At 40.6% G+C, this 16,582-nt stretch overlaps 1 protein-coding gene across 7 annotated transcripts in view; it reads right to left on the bottom strand.

Annotated features, from left to right (window-relative positions):
- Nucleotides 1-16,582, bottom strand: part of Nell1 (neural EGFL like 1) — an 864,397-nt gene that overhangs the window by 631,585 nt on the left and 216,230 nt on the right. For all 7 annotated transcript variants that reach the window (NM_031069.2, XM_063275221.1, XM_063275215.1 and 4 more), the window contains 2 exon segments: nt 744-826; nt 1,473-1,545. In NM_031069.2, the coding sequence (NP_112331.2) occupies nt 744-826; nt 1,473-1,545 (156 nt within the window).

Raw genomic sequence — 16,582 nt, 5'->3', positions numbered from 1 at the left:
CTGTTTTGTTTTGTTTTGTATTTTTACTTCAGTGCCCTTTTCCAAAAGGCTTCTCATGTGAAGCCATGCTTCATGAATATATATGAAAGGCCCTAATTATTTACATCTGGGACACAGCTACTCAACATGAACATTTCTGAGGGACTGTTTTGCCTCTTTGTTATTTAATAGGGTCCCAGGAATATCCCAGAGCTGTACACAGTATCTGCTGCCTAAAGGATAAAGTGGGTATTCTGCATGATACAACCGAAGGTATCTTTGCCCCTTCGTTTAATTCAGGACCAATCTGAAAATGAGTCACATATTAGGAGCTCGATGTAATGTCTCCCGATGACAGAAATCTGCTCATGATAGCTGTTTTACCCTCCTGATTACTGCCAATTATTCTTACATCCAAAATGCATTAGCTCACAAGCTGCGGAGGCTCTGCCCATATCATCTCTCGTTCTTACTGCTTTCATAACCACTAGGCAAATTCTCTTTTCGCTCACAAGGAACCTACAGTGATACAGACTACTTTCTGTTGACTAGCACTTCTCAAGAAAACCACTTCGATACAGCCTAATTGTATCAAAGAACTCGATGGTTGTGTTACTATGGGCAGTCTCATTTCAAGCAAGAATAAAACATTTTGCCACAGCACTTTACACATGCCAAGCTAAAAGTGTTTCCATTAAAATATATTGCTCTAAATTCCAGGTAGGACAAAGAGACATACTATTACCGTGGATTTAGACACCTACTTTTGCAGTCATCTTGGCCAAAAGCTCTTGCAAATCCATTATTCCTTGAACCAGGCTCAGGAAGTCACTGCATGTTGGGCAAGCTCAATAAAGAAAGAGGAAGGCACGTGTTGATCTTATGCTCAAGTGAGAGAGAAATTTGAAAACAGAGTTATTTGACTATACAAGGGGTTTTGCTTTCTTCAGATTAAAATGTGAAGGAAATGTCCCCAGCTCCGAAAAAAAGAACCACAAAAAAAAAATGTGAAGGAAATAACAGATTTCTGTCACTGACACTGTTTCCCGCATTTTTAATAATAATTAAAAAATAGGAAAAAGGAAGGTCATTAAAGGAAAAAGAACATATTTTTAACCTAAATCCTCATATGAAATTGAAATTCTCCAAGAAGTAACTCACACCCAGGTCAAAAAATTTAAAGAAAAATTTTGGGAGATAGACATTTTTTATATTAAACATATATTTACATAATTATGTTGAATGTATATTTTTGTTGTAACACACAGAACCCATTGTCTAATCCTTTCTTACCCTCAAATTGTAATTCTGTAAGTAACAAAATCTTATGTATGTCAAGCTTGAAAGACCCAGTAATATCAACGACAGATAATCCTTTTACTGTTTCCAAAGTAAATCTTATATAATTTGGGCACTTCCTTCCAGATGTTTTTGTCCGACACTAGGGACAAGTCACATGATATTACATTCAGAAATGCCTACATGCTACTTACTGCGATTGAGGTTGGGACACTGTGTGATGAAACCATTCGGCATGAAGATGATCTTACCATCTTGGATGATTCCCTAGCAAAGAAGAGAGAAATAGCAATCAAGTTGACAGCTGCCAGTGGTCCTGTGTAGCCCCACATCCAGAGGATGCTTAGCAAGACTGGTTCACCGAGGAGGCCAGTCAGCCTTGGTTAGCACCAGACCAAATTGTCCCCATCTAGAAATCCTTTATACATTCATCTTGAGAAGGTCACAGTTAATTCCATCTGGTAGATAGCAGTGAGAACAGTAGCAAGGGTGCCATTAGGAGGCATCTGCATTCATAAACTATCAAATTTAAAGGATGCTATGAAATACAAATGCTCTTTTATGCCTTAATCATCCTGGAACATTGAGTAATGCTGATTTACAAGGCTTGCCTTGGAGAGGATGGGAATAAATATAGTAAAAGATTTCTCATTTTTGAGTAGTATGTGTACAGTGTATATATATATATATATATATATATATATATATATATATATATATGCTGTCTGCATGAGTGTGAGCACAAATGTGAAAGTGTACATGCATGTGCATGTGTCCACATGGATGCAGAGGTAAGGGCTTGATGTTAGTCAACTTCTTCGATCTATATGTATTGAGGCTGGATCCCTCACTTGAACTCAGAGCCCTCTAGCTACTCTAGCTAGCCAACTGGCTCTGGGGATTACATCTCCACCTCAAATATGCTAGAATCACTGGTATGTTTCCACACTCTCCTAGCAGTTACTAGGTACTGGCAACCTAAACTCTAGTTCTTAGGTTTGTATAGCAAGTGGTTTAACCACTGAGCTATATTCCCAATCCCAATAAGGAGTTCTACTTGATTCATTTAGTTAAGGTAATACAATTGGACATCAAAAAAAAAATTAAGCAACAATTTTCTCTCCTCAACTAATTGAACAACACTGAGTCTTTGCTGGCATCTTAAAACCTGATCAACATCTCTGAGAAGAAGATTACTTTAACACTACAGTTCAGCCTGTAAGAAAAGACCAAGTTCAAAACAGTCGATGGAGACTGATGTCTCAACAAAAACATTGGCTTGGCTTTGGGATTTTTCAAGTTAAATTTAAGATTCTGTTTTTAGATTTTTTTCCTTTAGATCTAATGGAAGAAACAGATAGAAGAGAACAGATGGTAGAGGCGGACTCTGGTTCAGAATATTGAGTTTCATCTATAAATAAAATATAGGCTTAAGATAGTGAGTAAGTCTTTGGAGAGGCTAGTACTTAACATTTATGTGCATGCCTTCCAAACAAGGCAATCAGCATGTGTCACTCTCTACTTCTTATTTCAAGATAAAATTTAAATGGAAATATTAATATAAATATCAGAGCTCATCAACAGCAGATGTACACATTTCTTAACCTCATTTTCTTTGACCAAAGAGCAGAGCTGATGATCACAAGGGGAGATGGCTTTGCCATGGGAGAGGAACCTGCCACCGCTTCCCACTATTAATTTATAACCTCATGCAGCAATTAATACAACCTGAATCAGCTTGTCTCAGGTACATCTTTTAGAGCCAAACAAGAGACAGGGCAACTTTCAAATGCACTGGAACTTCAAAAGACAAGAATAAAATCTCTGCTTACAAGTCAAATGAAACCAAGTTCTAGATCTTGACTCTGGCTTCCTATGTGCACTGCACAAGGAGGGAGAGAACTTTTTCTGAGCATCACTTGGAGGGAGATGCTGGATCCAAAAGCTAACAATCCCTCTAACACAGGATTTGGGTCAATTTAACAGGCATCTGAATCTACACTGTCCCCCATGAGACCTCTCATGTTTTGATTGCCTTTCCACTTATGTATATGTGGCCTGTGTATAGAAATTTGCTTATATAGACAAAACTATAGATTTTGACTAAAGAAAGACCACTGCCATAGAAAATTAAATGCCATGCTAGAACACATCTTTCTGTAAGAAATCTGAATGGGACTCAGTGGGAGAGGAAGAAAGAGTCTAAGTGGAGGATGGGACAATAGAAGATAATGGGAAGAAAAGGACAACTGTTGAACGTTCTCTCGTGTGCAGAAGCTCTGAGTGTGAGAGAGAAATGTAATGGCAGAAAAAGGACACATTTGTGTGGAGGACCAAAAAACACTATGGTGGAAAGGGAGGGTAGAGAGACAATAGAGAAAGACAGGTAAAACATGAACAAAGCAGAATATGTATATAAAATATCATAAAGAGATTATTATTGTGTACATTCACTAAAAGCTGTAGAATACTATATATAACAGAAACACGATATAATTTAAAATACAAAACAGAAATGTAATATTAAATTTTATTTTTTAAAGAAAATACCTATGTAATCAGATAGATTCTAGATATATTTGGAATAACCAGATACCATATTTTGCCCAAGATGTACAGGGTTTCTGTAACAAGGGATATCTTATTAATAAAACAAAGATATGCCCAGGCAAAGCTAGAGTACTGGTCAACCTTGGTGATCCTGAAGTATGCAGAGGATACACAGGAGCCAGAAGAGGCTTAGGCCCATCCCTTCCTGTCAGAAGAGTCGGCATCATGCATGGGAAGGGTTCTCAGAAGTATGTTTTATATAAATTAGCTTTCCCCCACAAAATGAAAAAATCACCTTGAAAACTGGAACATGTATTGGCCTAATAATAACCCAGGGCATGCTAGCTTTCCTCTGCCTTGTTTGAAGTGACCTGTGACCTTATATATTTTAGATAAAAGTTATAAATCACTTCCTCCTACCCTTCCTTGCTTCTTGTTTTCCACTTTTGATCTCTGGTACATGTGCATGTGCGTTTGCGTGAGTCTGAGTGAGTGTGTGTGTGTGTGTGTGTGTGTGTGTGTGTGTGTGTGTGTGTGTGTGGGCGCGCACGCGAGCACTGTGTCATGGATCATTAGGTGAAGGTCAATGATGTTGACTTGGGCAAAACCTGAAATAAGAGCTGACAGCTTTCCAATGCTCCATTAACACAAAAACCCAAAGCACTTGGTAATTTTTTTCTGAGAAAAAGTCACAGGGGTCAGCCCACACATGGGCATGAAAGCTTGTTCTTGCCACATAAATCAAGATGTTAACTTGATGCAGAATGGATACAAATCGATGCTGGGTTGAAAGAAAGCAGGAGACAGGACAGCAATACCAACTGCAGCATTCACAGAAGGGTGAATGTATACTTGTGTGTGACACACCGAAGTATGGATGTTATTGTGTATGTGTCCCATGGGTATGGGTAGGACTGTACATATGTGCATGTGAACTACAAAAGTGTGAGTGTGTATGTGTGTGTGTGTGTGCAACTGACAGAAATATGAATATAAACATACATGTGTCCCACAAAAGTGTTTATATATGTGTCCTACCAAAGTGTGGCTAAACACTTGTGTCACCCACAGAAGTGTGGGTATATTGTGTATGTAACTGACAGAAATCTGGGTGCAAATAGGCACACTTGGGAGCTGAGGAGTGCTGGCATCCCACCTTCTCCTCAAAATAAGGAAAGGACAAGAAGTTCTTGCATTGATTCACCATGTTGATCATGCAGTGCCTAGATATTGGTGACATAGGACTGGACTATCTACGTTTGCTTTTTGTTGCTGTGATAAAGCATTCTGACCAAAAATAACTTATGGGAGGAAGGGTTTATTTGTCTTAAATGTCCATCATCAAGGAAAGTCAAAGCGAGAAATGAGAAGAAAGTTGCTTCCCAGACTTGTTCAGCCTGCTTTCTCATATAACCCAGGCCCGCCTACCTAGGGATTGTATTGCCTATAATGGGCTGGACACAGCTCCATTGATTAATAAGAAAAAAAGTTCTCACAGACATGTACAACAGCAAAATCTGATGTCAGTAACTCCTCAATTAAGATTCCATCTTCCTAACTTTTTGTATTAAGTTGAAAAAACCCACACAACTTCCTAGGTGACTCCTCGTTAACTTTACACACAAACACAACAACCTGAAACTACCACCTTTTCTTTCTTGTGTGTCCTAAAGTTTTCATGTTGTTATCACAGTAGAAAACACAGTCCAACTTCAAAAATCCCACAGTCTTTAAAATATTTGTCATGTTAAACGTTCAATGATTCTTTTTAAAAGACCAAAGACACTTAACTATGAGGCTTTGGTAGAATAAAAAGTTGAATACCTTCTTCCAAAATTGAAGGACTGGGGAATAAAAACGAGCATTCTTAAGCAAAACCAAAGTCCGGCAGTGTAGCTCCATATCCTGTAGCTCAATGTCTGACATCTGAAACTCACTCAAAATCTTCTGGACTCCAAAGGGTCTTGGAAGCTCGAACTCTCCAGTTCCACCACAGCGTACACAGCTTGTCTCATAGGCTAACGCCACTGTACATCCACACTGTCCTTGGTGATTGTCCCATGGTCTCATTATCAGCAATATGCTAGGGTCTCCACTGTAAATGAAACTGTGTCTTCACCAATGGCCTTTCCTCTCTTCTCATAGTGACAAGCCTCAACTGCCCTCCATGATCCCTTCGGTCTTTGGTCTGCATGGCAAATGGGGCTGCACCTTCACAGATGGTCTATCTTTAAGGAGATTCCAATATTGCCACAGGGTGCTAAGGTCTGCTCCATGACCCCTTCAATATTGCAGTTTTCATGCCACCAAAATCCCCAAATTTAGCTGCCAGCTTGAGATACAGCCTTGTCCTCCTCTTGACTATACCTTTGCTGTGCTGACCTTGTGGAAATACTAAAGAATTCTCAGAAGATTCCTACTCAATGATGCTCATCTCTTGATAATCATATCTGATTTTTAGCCCCAGTTAAGTAGCATCTAATGTCCCAAATAGCAAAGGTTTCATTTCCATGAGTTCCTTTTTTTCTTACAAAATTTATCATTGTCATTATAATTTATAAATGTCCATTTAAAATATATTTTACTTAAAATATAACTACATCATATCCCCCTTTGTAAATCGCAAAATGAGGAGAAAGACCATAGACCAATTAATTTAAGCAAGCTTTTTTTTTTCGTGTCCATGGACTGTTCCCCCTAAGATGGGGTTCAAGAAGTCAGCATTGGATCTGAGGAAGGCAAAAGTTTTGTAGCTCAGGGGTACAAGGTTTTCAAATGGAAAATCTGGCATGCAAAATAGGCAGGGTTACAGGGGAAGAACATAACCATAACAAGTTAGTCATAATGACCTCATGAAACAAAAACATGATTGCAAGGTGGTCATAGCAAAGTAATCATAACCACAGGTAGTCAAACAAGGCAGTGATAGTAACCATTTGAAACACAGGTAGGGTGGCCAGATGATTACTGTAACTTTTTGAAATAAAGACACAGTTGCCATTTCCTGGAACATGCAATACAGAACCATTTGTAGTTAAGGTTACAAGTTGAGCATAGCTCAAACCTTGAGAAACAGAAGTGTAATCAAAAACAAAAATAAGCCTAGTTTGTCTTTCCTAGATGGCTTTCAGGCCAAAGATGGAGGCAGGCTTGTTCATCATCTTCCCTTTCCTCCCTTCAACCTCTTCTATGCCCATAACTATCTTTCTTAATTCAGACTTAATACTCAAACAGCCCCAGAGAGTCTATGAGGGTCTCCCAAACATCCCTCTGAAGTTTCACAAGCCTGAACTCCATTGTCTACATTTATTTCAGCATTCTTATCTATCAAGCTTCCATAGAACAGCCTGTGGGTTCACAATACATTTTCTATCCCAAAGCTTAAAATCCTTCAACAATCCTCCAAAACCAACATGATCGGGTCCACCACAGCAATTGCCTACTGTCTGGTACCAATTTCCGCTGCAAAGATAAAACACCAACCACAAAGAATTTGGGAAGAAAAGGGGGTTATTTGGCTTATACCTTAGAGTCTTGTCTATCTTCAAGGAAAGCCAAGGCAGCAACAGAAACAACGACCACAGAGGAATACTGTTTCCCTGGCTTACCCAGCTACCTTTCTTTTTTTTTAATTTATTTAATACTTAATAATAATTCTTTGGTTTCTGGGCAAACATCCCCCTCCCCCCTCCCCTTCCTTATGGGTGTTCCCCTCCCAACCCTCCCCCCATTGCCGCCCTCCCCCCAACAGTCTAGTTCACTGGGGGTTCAGTCTTAGCAGGACCCAGGGCTTCCCCTTCCACTGGTGCTCTTACTAGGATATTCATTGCTACCTATGAGGTCAGAGTCCAGGGTCAGTCCATGTATAGTCTTTAGGTAGTGGCTTAGTCCCTGGAAGCTCTGGTTGCTTGGCATTGTTGTACATATGGGGTCTCGAGCCCCTTCAAGCTCTTCCAGTTCTTTCTCTGATTCCTTCAGAGCAGGAGTTTATTTTCTGACCGTTCAGTGTCGGTGTGGTGTGTAACACTTGCATATGAGCAGTTCACTGACTTGCTACTGAGTGGAAACTGGTAGGATTGCTAGATGCATAAGCTGAGGACAAAATCAAGGGAACACATACCCCAGTGTTCTCTGCTCTTCTTGGGTCTTAGAGTGTGCATTGTCATCATAGTAAATAGTGTAAGATCGCCAAATCCCTAAAGTCTATAGGTTACACATTATCAGATCATATCGGTTTGGATAGTGTAGATCATTCCATTTTAACCGAAAAACTCCTATCAGTATTTTCAAGACCCTGGGAAGCAAACAACCAGAAACGTTTTGGGGAAACTTCTGCAGTGGTTGTGTTACTCACAATGAGTACTGATCTGGGGGTCAAATAACCAGCTCAATTCACCTGTAAGAAACTGAAGGCTTTGATAATTTTAATCACCTTCCTACCTGGCGTCTGCACCCTAAACCAAGCAAACAGTACAGGTCTTCTCACTCTAAGCCAGCACTGGGGTGCCACAGGATGCCAGTGCTTAACATGCATAACCCAAGGAAGCCCCACAGTTACATGGCCACAGGAGACACTGCAGCTCCTCCTACCCACATGGCGACCATTTATCTTCATCGCCCAATGTCTGTTGGGTCATTTGCATTTGATGCCAACCATTTGCTGAAGCAAATTCAAACACTGAGAAGAGGAGCTGCTTCAAGGTAGTCTGATTTCACCCACTGGCCACCAGTGCATGACCATTACTAACTAGCTCTTTGTCAGCGGAGCTAAACCTGTGGGAGGGTTGGGTGTGAGGGTGTGGGGGGAGAGTCTGACACCTGAGTGAATTCCTACAGTGCAGAGCCCATGACAAGAGGCGCCTGTCTTTAGTAAGGATGGAAGGCATACTGTTCTCTTCCTTCCCACCCGTTGCCAACTCTACGTCCTGCAAGACAGCTTGCCATGAAACGGAACAATAAATCTCCACCAATAAGTGATACATTTTGGGGTTGTTCGTGTTTGTAAAACTAACTCCCATTATTTCCAACTTCTTTTGTCGTTCAGTGAGAAAAATAGAAAGGTACAATTTAAAAAAGATCAGGAAATGATGCCATTAAGACCCTGTTACATATGGGATGACTGAGATTAGCAAGCCCTCCTAGCCACTCAGCATTTCTCAAACACAAATGAAAGAAGCTTTAAGGCCAAACAAATGCTAATTCATTTTTTTTTATTAACTTGAGTATTTCTTATATACATTTCGAGTGTTATTCCCTTTCCCGGTTTCCGGGCAAACATCCCCCTCCCCCCTCCCCTTCCTTATGGGTGTTCCCCTCCCAACCCTCCCCCCATTGCCGCCCTCCCCCCATAGACTAGTTCACTGTGGGTTCAGTCTTAGCAGGACCCAGGGCTTCCCCTTCCACTGGTGCTCTTACTAGGATATTCATTGCTACCTATGGGGACAGAGTCCAGGGTCAGTCCATGTATAGTCTTTAGGTAGTGGCTTAGTCCCTGGAAGCTCTGGTTGCTTGGCATTGTTGTACTTTTGGGGTCTCGAGCCCCTTCAAGCTCTTCCAGTTCTTTCTCTGATTCCTTCAATAGGGGACCTATTCTCAGTTCAGTGGTTTGCTGCTGGCATTCGCCTCTATATTTGCTGTATTCTGGCTGTGTCTCTCAGGAGCGATCTACATCCGGCTCCTGTCGGTCTGCACTTCTTTGCTTCATCCATCTTGTCTAATTGGGTGGCTGTATATGTATGGGCCACATGTGGGGCAGGCTCTGAATGGGTGTTCCTTCAGTCTCTGTTTTAATCTTTGCCTCTCCCTTCCCTGCCAAGGGTATTCTTTTTCCTCATTTAAAGAAGGAGTGAAGCATTCACATTTTGATCATCCGTCTTGAGTTTCGTTTGTTCTAGGGATCTAGGGTAATTCAAGCATTTGGGCTAATAGCCACTTATCAATGAGTGCATACCATGTATGTCTTTCTGTGATTGGGTTAGCTCACTCAGGATGATATTTTCCAGTTCCAACCATTTGCCTACGAATTTCATAAACTCGTTGTTTTTGATAGCTGAGTAATATTCCATTGTGTAGATGTACCACATTTTCTGTATCCATTCCTCTGTTGAAGGGCATCTGGGTTCTTTCCAGCTTCTGGCTATTATAAATAAGGCTGCGATGAACATAGTGGAGCACGTGTCTCTTTTATATGTTGAGGCATCTTTTGGGTATATGCCCAAGAGAGGTATAGCTGGATCCTCAGGCAGTTCAATGTCCAATTTTCTGAGGAACATCCAGACTGATTTCCAGAATGGTTTTACCAGTCTGCAATCCCACCAACAATGGAGGAGTGTTCCTCTTTCTCCACATCCTCGCCAGCATCTGCTGTCACCTGAGTTTTTGATCTTAGCCAATCGCACTGGTGTGAGGTGAAATCTCAGGGTTGTTTTGATTTGCATTTCCCTTATGACTAAAGATGTTGAACATTTCTTTAGGTGTTTCTCAGCCATTCGGCATTCCTCAGCTGTGAATTCTTTGTTTAGCTCTGAACCCCATTTTTTAATAGGGTTATTTGTTTCCCTGCGGTCTAACTTCTTGAGTTCTTTGTATATTTTGGAAATAAGGCCTCTATCTGTTGTAGGATTGGTAAAGATCTTTTCCCAATCTGTTGGTTGCCGTTTTGTCCTAACCACAGTGTCCTTTGCCTTACAGAAGCTTTGCAGTTTTATGAGATCCCATTTGTCGATTCTTGATCTTAGAGCATAAGCCATTGGTGTTTTGTTCAGGAAATTTTTTCCAGTGCCCATGTGTTCCAGATGCTTCCCTAGTTTTTCTTCTATTAGTTTGAGTGTGTCTGGTTTGATGTGGAGGTCCTTGATCCACTTGGACTTAAGCTTTGTACAGGGTGATAAGCATGGATCGATCTGCATTCTTCTACATGTTGCCCTCCAGTTGAACCAGCACCATTTGCTGAAAATACTATCTTTTTTCCATTGGATGGTTTTGGCTCCTTTGTCAAAAATCAAGTGACCATAGGTGTGTGGGTTCATTTCTGGGTCTTCAATTCTATTCCATTGGTCTATCTGTCTGTCTCTGTACCAATACCATGCAGTTTTTATCACTATTGCTCTGTAATACTGCTTGAGTTCAGGGATAGTGATTCCCCCTGAAGTCCTTTTATTGTTGAGGATAGCTTTAGCTATCCTGGGTTTTTTGTTATTCCAGATGAATTTGCAAATTGTTCTGTCTAACTCTTTGAAGAATTGGATTGGTATTTTGATGGGGATTGCATTGAATCTGTAGATTGCTTTTGGTAAAATGGCCATTTTTACCATATTAATCCTGCCAATCCATGAGCATGGGAGATCTTTCCATCTTCTGAGGTCTTCTTCAATTTCTTTCCTCAGTGTCTTGAAGTTCTTATTGTACAGATCTTTTACTTGCTTGGTTAAAGTCACACCGAGGTACTTTATATTATTTGGGTCTATTATGAAGGGTGTCGTTTCCCTAATTTCTTTCTCGGCTTGTTTCTCTTTTGTATAGAGGAAGGCAACTGATTTATTTGAGTTAATTTTATACCCAGCCACTTTGCTGAAGTTGTTTATCAGCTTTAGTAGTTCTCTGGTGGAACTTTTGGGATCACTTAAATATACTATCATGTCATCTGCAAATAGTGATATTTTGACCTCTTCTTTTCCGATCTGTATCCCTTTGATCTCCTTTTGTTGTCTGATTGCTCTGGCTAGAACTTCAAGAACTATATTGAATAAGTAGGGAGAGAGTGGGCAGCCTTGTCTAGTCCCTGATTTTAGTGGGATTGCTTCAAGTTTCTCTCCATTTAGTTTAATGTTAGCAACTGGTTTGCTGTATATGGCTTTTACTATGTTTAGGTATGGGCCTTGAATTCCTATTCTTTCCAGGACTTTTATCATGAAGGGGTGTTGAATTTTGTCAAATGCTTTCTCAGCATCTAATGAAATGATCATGTGGTTCTGTTCTTTCAGTTTGTTTATATAATGGATCACGTTGATGGTTTTCCGTATATTAAACCATCCCTGCATGCCTGGGATGAAGCCTACTTGATCATGGTGGATGATTGTTTTGATGTGCTCTTGAATTCGGTTTGCCAGAATTTTATTGAGTATTTTTGCGTCGATATTCATAAGGGAAATTGGTCTGAAGTTCTCTTTCTTTGTTGTGTCTTTGTGTGGTTTAGGTATAAGAGTAATTGTGGCTTCATAGAAGGAATTCGGTAGGGCTCCATCTGTTTCAATTTTGTGGAATAGTTTGGATAATATTGGTATGAGGTCTTCTATGAAGGTTTGATAGAATTCTGCACTAAACCCGTCTGGACCTGGGCTCTTTTTGGTTGGGAGACCTTTAATGACTGCTTCTATTTCCTTAGGAGTTATGGGGTTGTTTAACTGGTTTATCTGTTCCTGATTTAACTTCGATACCTGGTATCTGTCTAGGAAATTGTCCATTTCCTGAAGATTTTCAAATTTTGTTGAATATAGGTTTTTATAGTAAGATCTGATGATTTTTTGAATTTCCTCCGAATCTGTAGTTATGTCTCCCTTTTCATTTCTGATTTTGTTAATTTGGACACACTCTCTGTGTCCTCTCGTTAGTCTGGCTAAGGGTTTATCTATCTTGTTGATTTTCTCAAAGAACCAACTTTTGGTTCTGTTGATTCTTTCTATGGTCCTTTTTGTTTCTACTTGGTTGATTTCAGCTCTGAGTTTGATTATTTCCTGCCTTCTACTCCTCCTGGGTGTATTTGCTTCTTTTTGTTCTAGAGCTTTTAGGTGTGCTGTCAAGCTGCTGACATATGCTCTTTCCTGTTTCTTTCTGCAGGCACTCAGCGCTATGAGTTTTCCTCTTAGCACAGCTTTCATTGTGTCCCATAAGTTTGAGTATGTTGTATCTTCATTTTCATTAAATTCTAAAAGGTTTTTAATTTCTTTCTTTATTTCTTCCTTGACCAGGTTATCATTGAGTAGAGCATTGTTCAATTTCCACGTATATGTGGGCATTCTTCCCTTATTGTTATTGAAGACCAGTTTTAGGCCGTGGTGGTCCGATAGCACGCATGGGATTATTTCTATCTTTCTGTACCTGTTGAGTCCCGTTTTTTGACCAATTATATGGTCAATTTTGGAGAAAGTACCATGAGGAGCTGAGAAGAAGGTATATCCTTTTGCTTTAGGATAGAATGTTCTATAAATATCCGTTAAGTCCATTTGGCTCATGACTTCTCTTAGTCTGTCTACATCACTGTTTAATTTCTGTTTCCATGATCTGTCCATTGATGAGAGTGGGGTGTTGAAATCTCCCACTATTATTGTGTGAGGTGCAATGTGTGTTTTGAGCTTTAATAAGGTTTCTTTTACATATGTAGGTGCCCTTGTATTTGGGGCATAGATATTTAGGATTGAGAGTTCATCTTGGTGGATTTTTCCTTTGATGAATATGAAGTGTCCTTCCTTATCTTTTTTGATGACTTTTAGTTGGAAATTGATTTTATTTGATATTAGAATGGCTACTCCAGCTTGCTTCTTCTGACCATTTGCTTGGAAAGTTGTTTTCCAGCCTTTCACTCTGAGGTAGTGTCTGTCTTTGTCTCTGAGGTGTGTTTCCTGTAGGCAGCAGAATGCAGGGTCCTCGTTGTGTATCCAGTTTGTTAATCTATGTCTTTTTATTGGGGAGTTGAGGCCATTGATATTGAGAGATATTAAGGAATAGTGATTATTGCTTCCCGTTATATTCATATTTGATGTGAGGTTATGTTTGTGTGCTTTCATTCTCTTTGTTTTGTTGCCAAGACGATTAGTTTCTTGCTTCTTCTAGGGTATAGCTTGCCTCCTTATGTTGGGCTTTACCATTTATTATCCTTTGTAGTGCTGGATTTGTAGAAAGATATTGTGTAAATTTGGTTTTGTCATGGAATATCTTGGTTTCTCCATCAATGTTAATTGAGAGTTTTGCTGGATACAGTAATCTGGGCTGGCATTTGTGTTCTCTTAGGGTCTGTATAACATCAGTCCAGGATCTTCTGGCCTTCATAGTTTCTGGCGAGAAGTCTGGTGTGATTCTGATAGGTCTCCCTTTATATGTTACTTGACCTTTTTCCCTTACTGCTTTTAATATTCTTTCTTTATTTTGTGCGTTTGGTGTTTTGACAATTATGTGACGGGAGGTGTTTCTTTTCTGGTCCAATCTATTTGGAGTTCTGTAGGCTTCCTGTATGTCTATGGGTATCTCTTTTTTTAGGTTAGGGAAGTTTTCTTCTATGATTTTGTTGAAGATATTTACTGGTCCTTTGAGCTGGGAGTCTTCACTCTCTTCTATACCTATTATCCTTAGGTTTGATCTTCTCATTGAGTCCTGGATTTCCTGTATGTTTTGGACCAGTAGCTTTTTCCGCTTTACATTATCTTTGACAGTTGAGTCAATGATTTCTATGGAATCTTCTGCTCCTGAGATTCTCTCTTCCATCTCTTGTATTCTGTTGGTGAAGCTTGTATCTACAGCTCCTTGTCTGTTCTTTTGGTTTTCTATATCCAGGGTTGTTTCCATGTGTTCTTTCTTGATTGCTTCTATTTCCATTTTTAATTCCTTCAACTGTTTGATTGTGTTTTCCTGGAATTCTTTCAGGGATTTTTGCGATTCCTCTCTGTAGGCTTTTACTTGTTTATTAATGTTTTCCTGTGCTTCCCTAAGTGTGTTCAGGTCTTTCCTGAAGTCCTCCAGCATCATGATCAAATATGATTTTGAAACTAGATCTTGCTTTTCTGGTGTGTTTGGATATTCCATGTTTGTTTTGGTGGGAGATTTGGGCTCCGATGATGGCATGTAGTCTTGGTTTCTGTTGCTTGGGTTCCTGCGCTTGCCTCTCGCCATCAGATTATCTCTAGTGTTACTTTGTTCTGCTATTTCTGACAGTGGCTAGACTGTCCTATAAGCCTGTGTGTCAGGAGTGCTGTAGACCTGTTTTCCTCTCTTTCAGTCAGTTATGGGGACAGAGTGTTCTGCTTTCGGGCGTGTAGTTTTTCCTCTCTACAGGTCTTCAGCTGTTCCTGTGGGCCTGTGTCTTGAGTTCACCAGGCAGCTTTCTTGCAGCAGAAAATTTGGTCTTACCTGTGGTCCCGAGGCTCAGGTTTGCTCGTGGGGTGCTGTCCAGGGGCTCTCTGCAGCGGCAGCAACCAGGAAGACCTGTGCCGCCCCTTCCGGGAGCTTCAGTGCACCAGGGTTCCAGATGGTCTTTGGCTTTTTCCTCTGGCGTCCGAGATGTGTGTGCAGGGAGCAGTCTCTTCTGGTTTCCCAGGCCTGTCTGCCTCTCTGAAGGTTTAGCTCTCCCTCCCACGGGATTTGGGTGCAGAGAACTGTTTATCCGGTCTGTTTCCTTCAGGGTCCGGCGGTGTCTCCGGCAGGGGTCCTGCCGCTCCTGGGCCCTCCGCTAATTCATTTTTAACACTCTTATTTCCCTGCAGATCTCTGTTTACATTGAGGAAACTGGTTCTGGTTGGTTTTTGGTTTTTTTTTTTTCTTTTTTCGTTTTTTTTTTTTTTTGTATGCTAAAAACACTGAAACAAATTGCTTTGAAAGGGGTGGGAGCATTTCCTGCCAGGCATGTAAATATATGGATGAAGATGTGTTTTGTTTACAAACTGGCAGAGATCCAGGCTTTTACCACAGGATCATGGAAAGTAAGAGCTGGAGAGCAGCATTTTCAAGATGCAACCCATCGCCTATCTCTGCCCTGAAGACAGTGAATAAAATATCCCAGCTTGCATAAAAGCCAAGAAAGACACTTGTCGACTTCCATTATGATCCATAAAAACTGTCAGCTCATTAGCATATCATTAGCTGCCCTGCTGTTCCCAGAGTCTTAACGCAGAAAAATATTAATCTATAAATGTATACACTTTCCAGGGCTGTGATTCCAGCTTTCCACATGATGGGGAGAACAGGAAATAGGAACGGGACGAATCCAATACAGCTTCTTTTGCTTTGTGCCTACAAACATATGTTTGCCATCTGCGGGATTATGGGAGGCAGCTGAGGTGAGAAAAACAACAGCTGTCAGATTAAGGGAGGAAGTTGTCATCAATTTTCCTTTGCAGTGACAGCTGAGCTGCTGAAGGAGAGAGAGATGACCAGGTGAGAGAAAGCATTGGGGCTCCGGAGATCCTTAGAGTAGAGAGTGCTTGCCTAGCAAGCATGAAGCCAGGGGTGAAATCCCCAACAACACATAACAATGACTTGGTGGGTGAAGTGTGTCTATATTTACCAAATTTGAGATTACAGGAGGTTGGATCGGAAGTTCAATGTCATCCAGCCTGGAGAACATGAGACTCTCCATGGGATTTAAACAAAATAAAAGGGAAAAATAAAAGACTTTCAGGAGAGAAAGAACCCAATCTTGGACCGGTACAGGTGGGAATCCTCTAGGAGACATATGCTGTTTAGAAGCTGTGAGAACATTCAATTTCTCATCTAGCTCTTTACCACCACTCCCCTTAGATTTCTTTGAGATGATGTAGTCCAGGCTATCCTCAGGTTCTCTATAGGAAACTGAGCATGACCTTGAACTCCTGATTCTCCTGCATCCACCTTCAAGCACTGGAATTATAGGTGTGACCCACTAGTCCAGGTATATGCAGAATTAGAGCTTAAATGAAGATCCCTGTATACACGAAGCAAGCACCCTATCTACTAAGCTATGTTCCCAGTCCCTACAGCCACCTGGAGCATCCCAAACTCACTGCACTTC

Source organism: Rattus norvegicus, chromosome 1 (genome assembly GCF_036323735.1).
Source record: "Rattus norvegicus strain BN/NHsdMcwi chromosome 1, GRCr8, whole genome shotgun sequence".
Taxonomy (NCBI): domain Eukaryota; kingdom Metazoa; phylum Chordata; class Mammalia; order Rodentia; family Muridae; genus Rattus; species Rattus norvegicus.
This window is presented reverse-complemented; position numbering and strand designations above follow the sequence as displayed.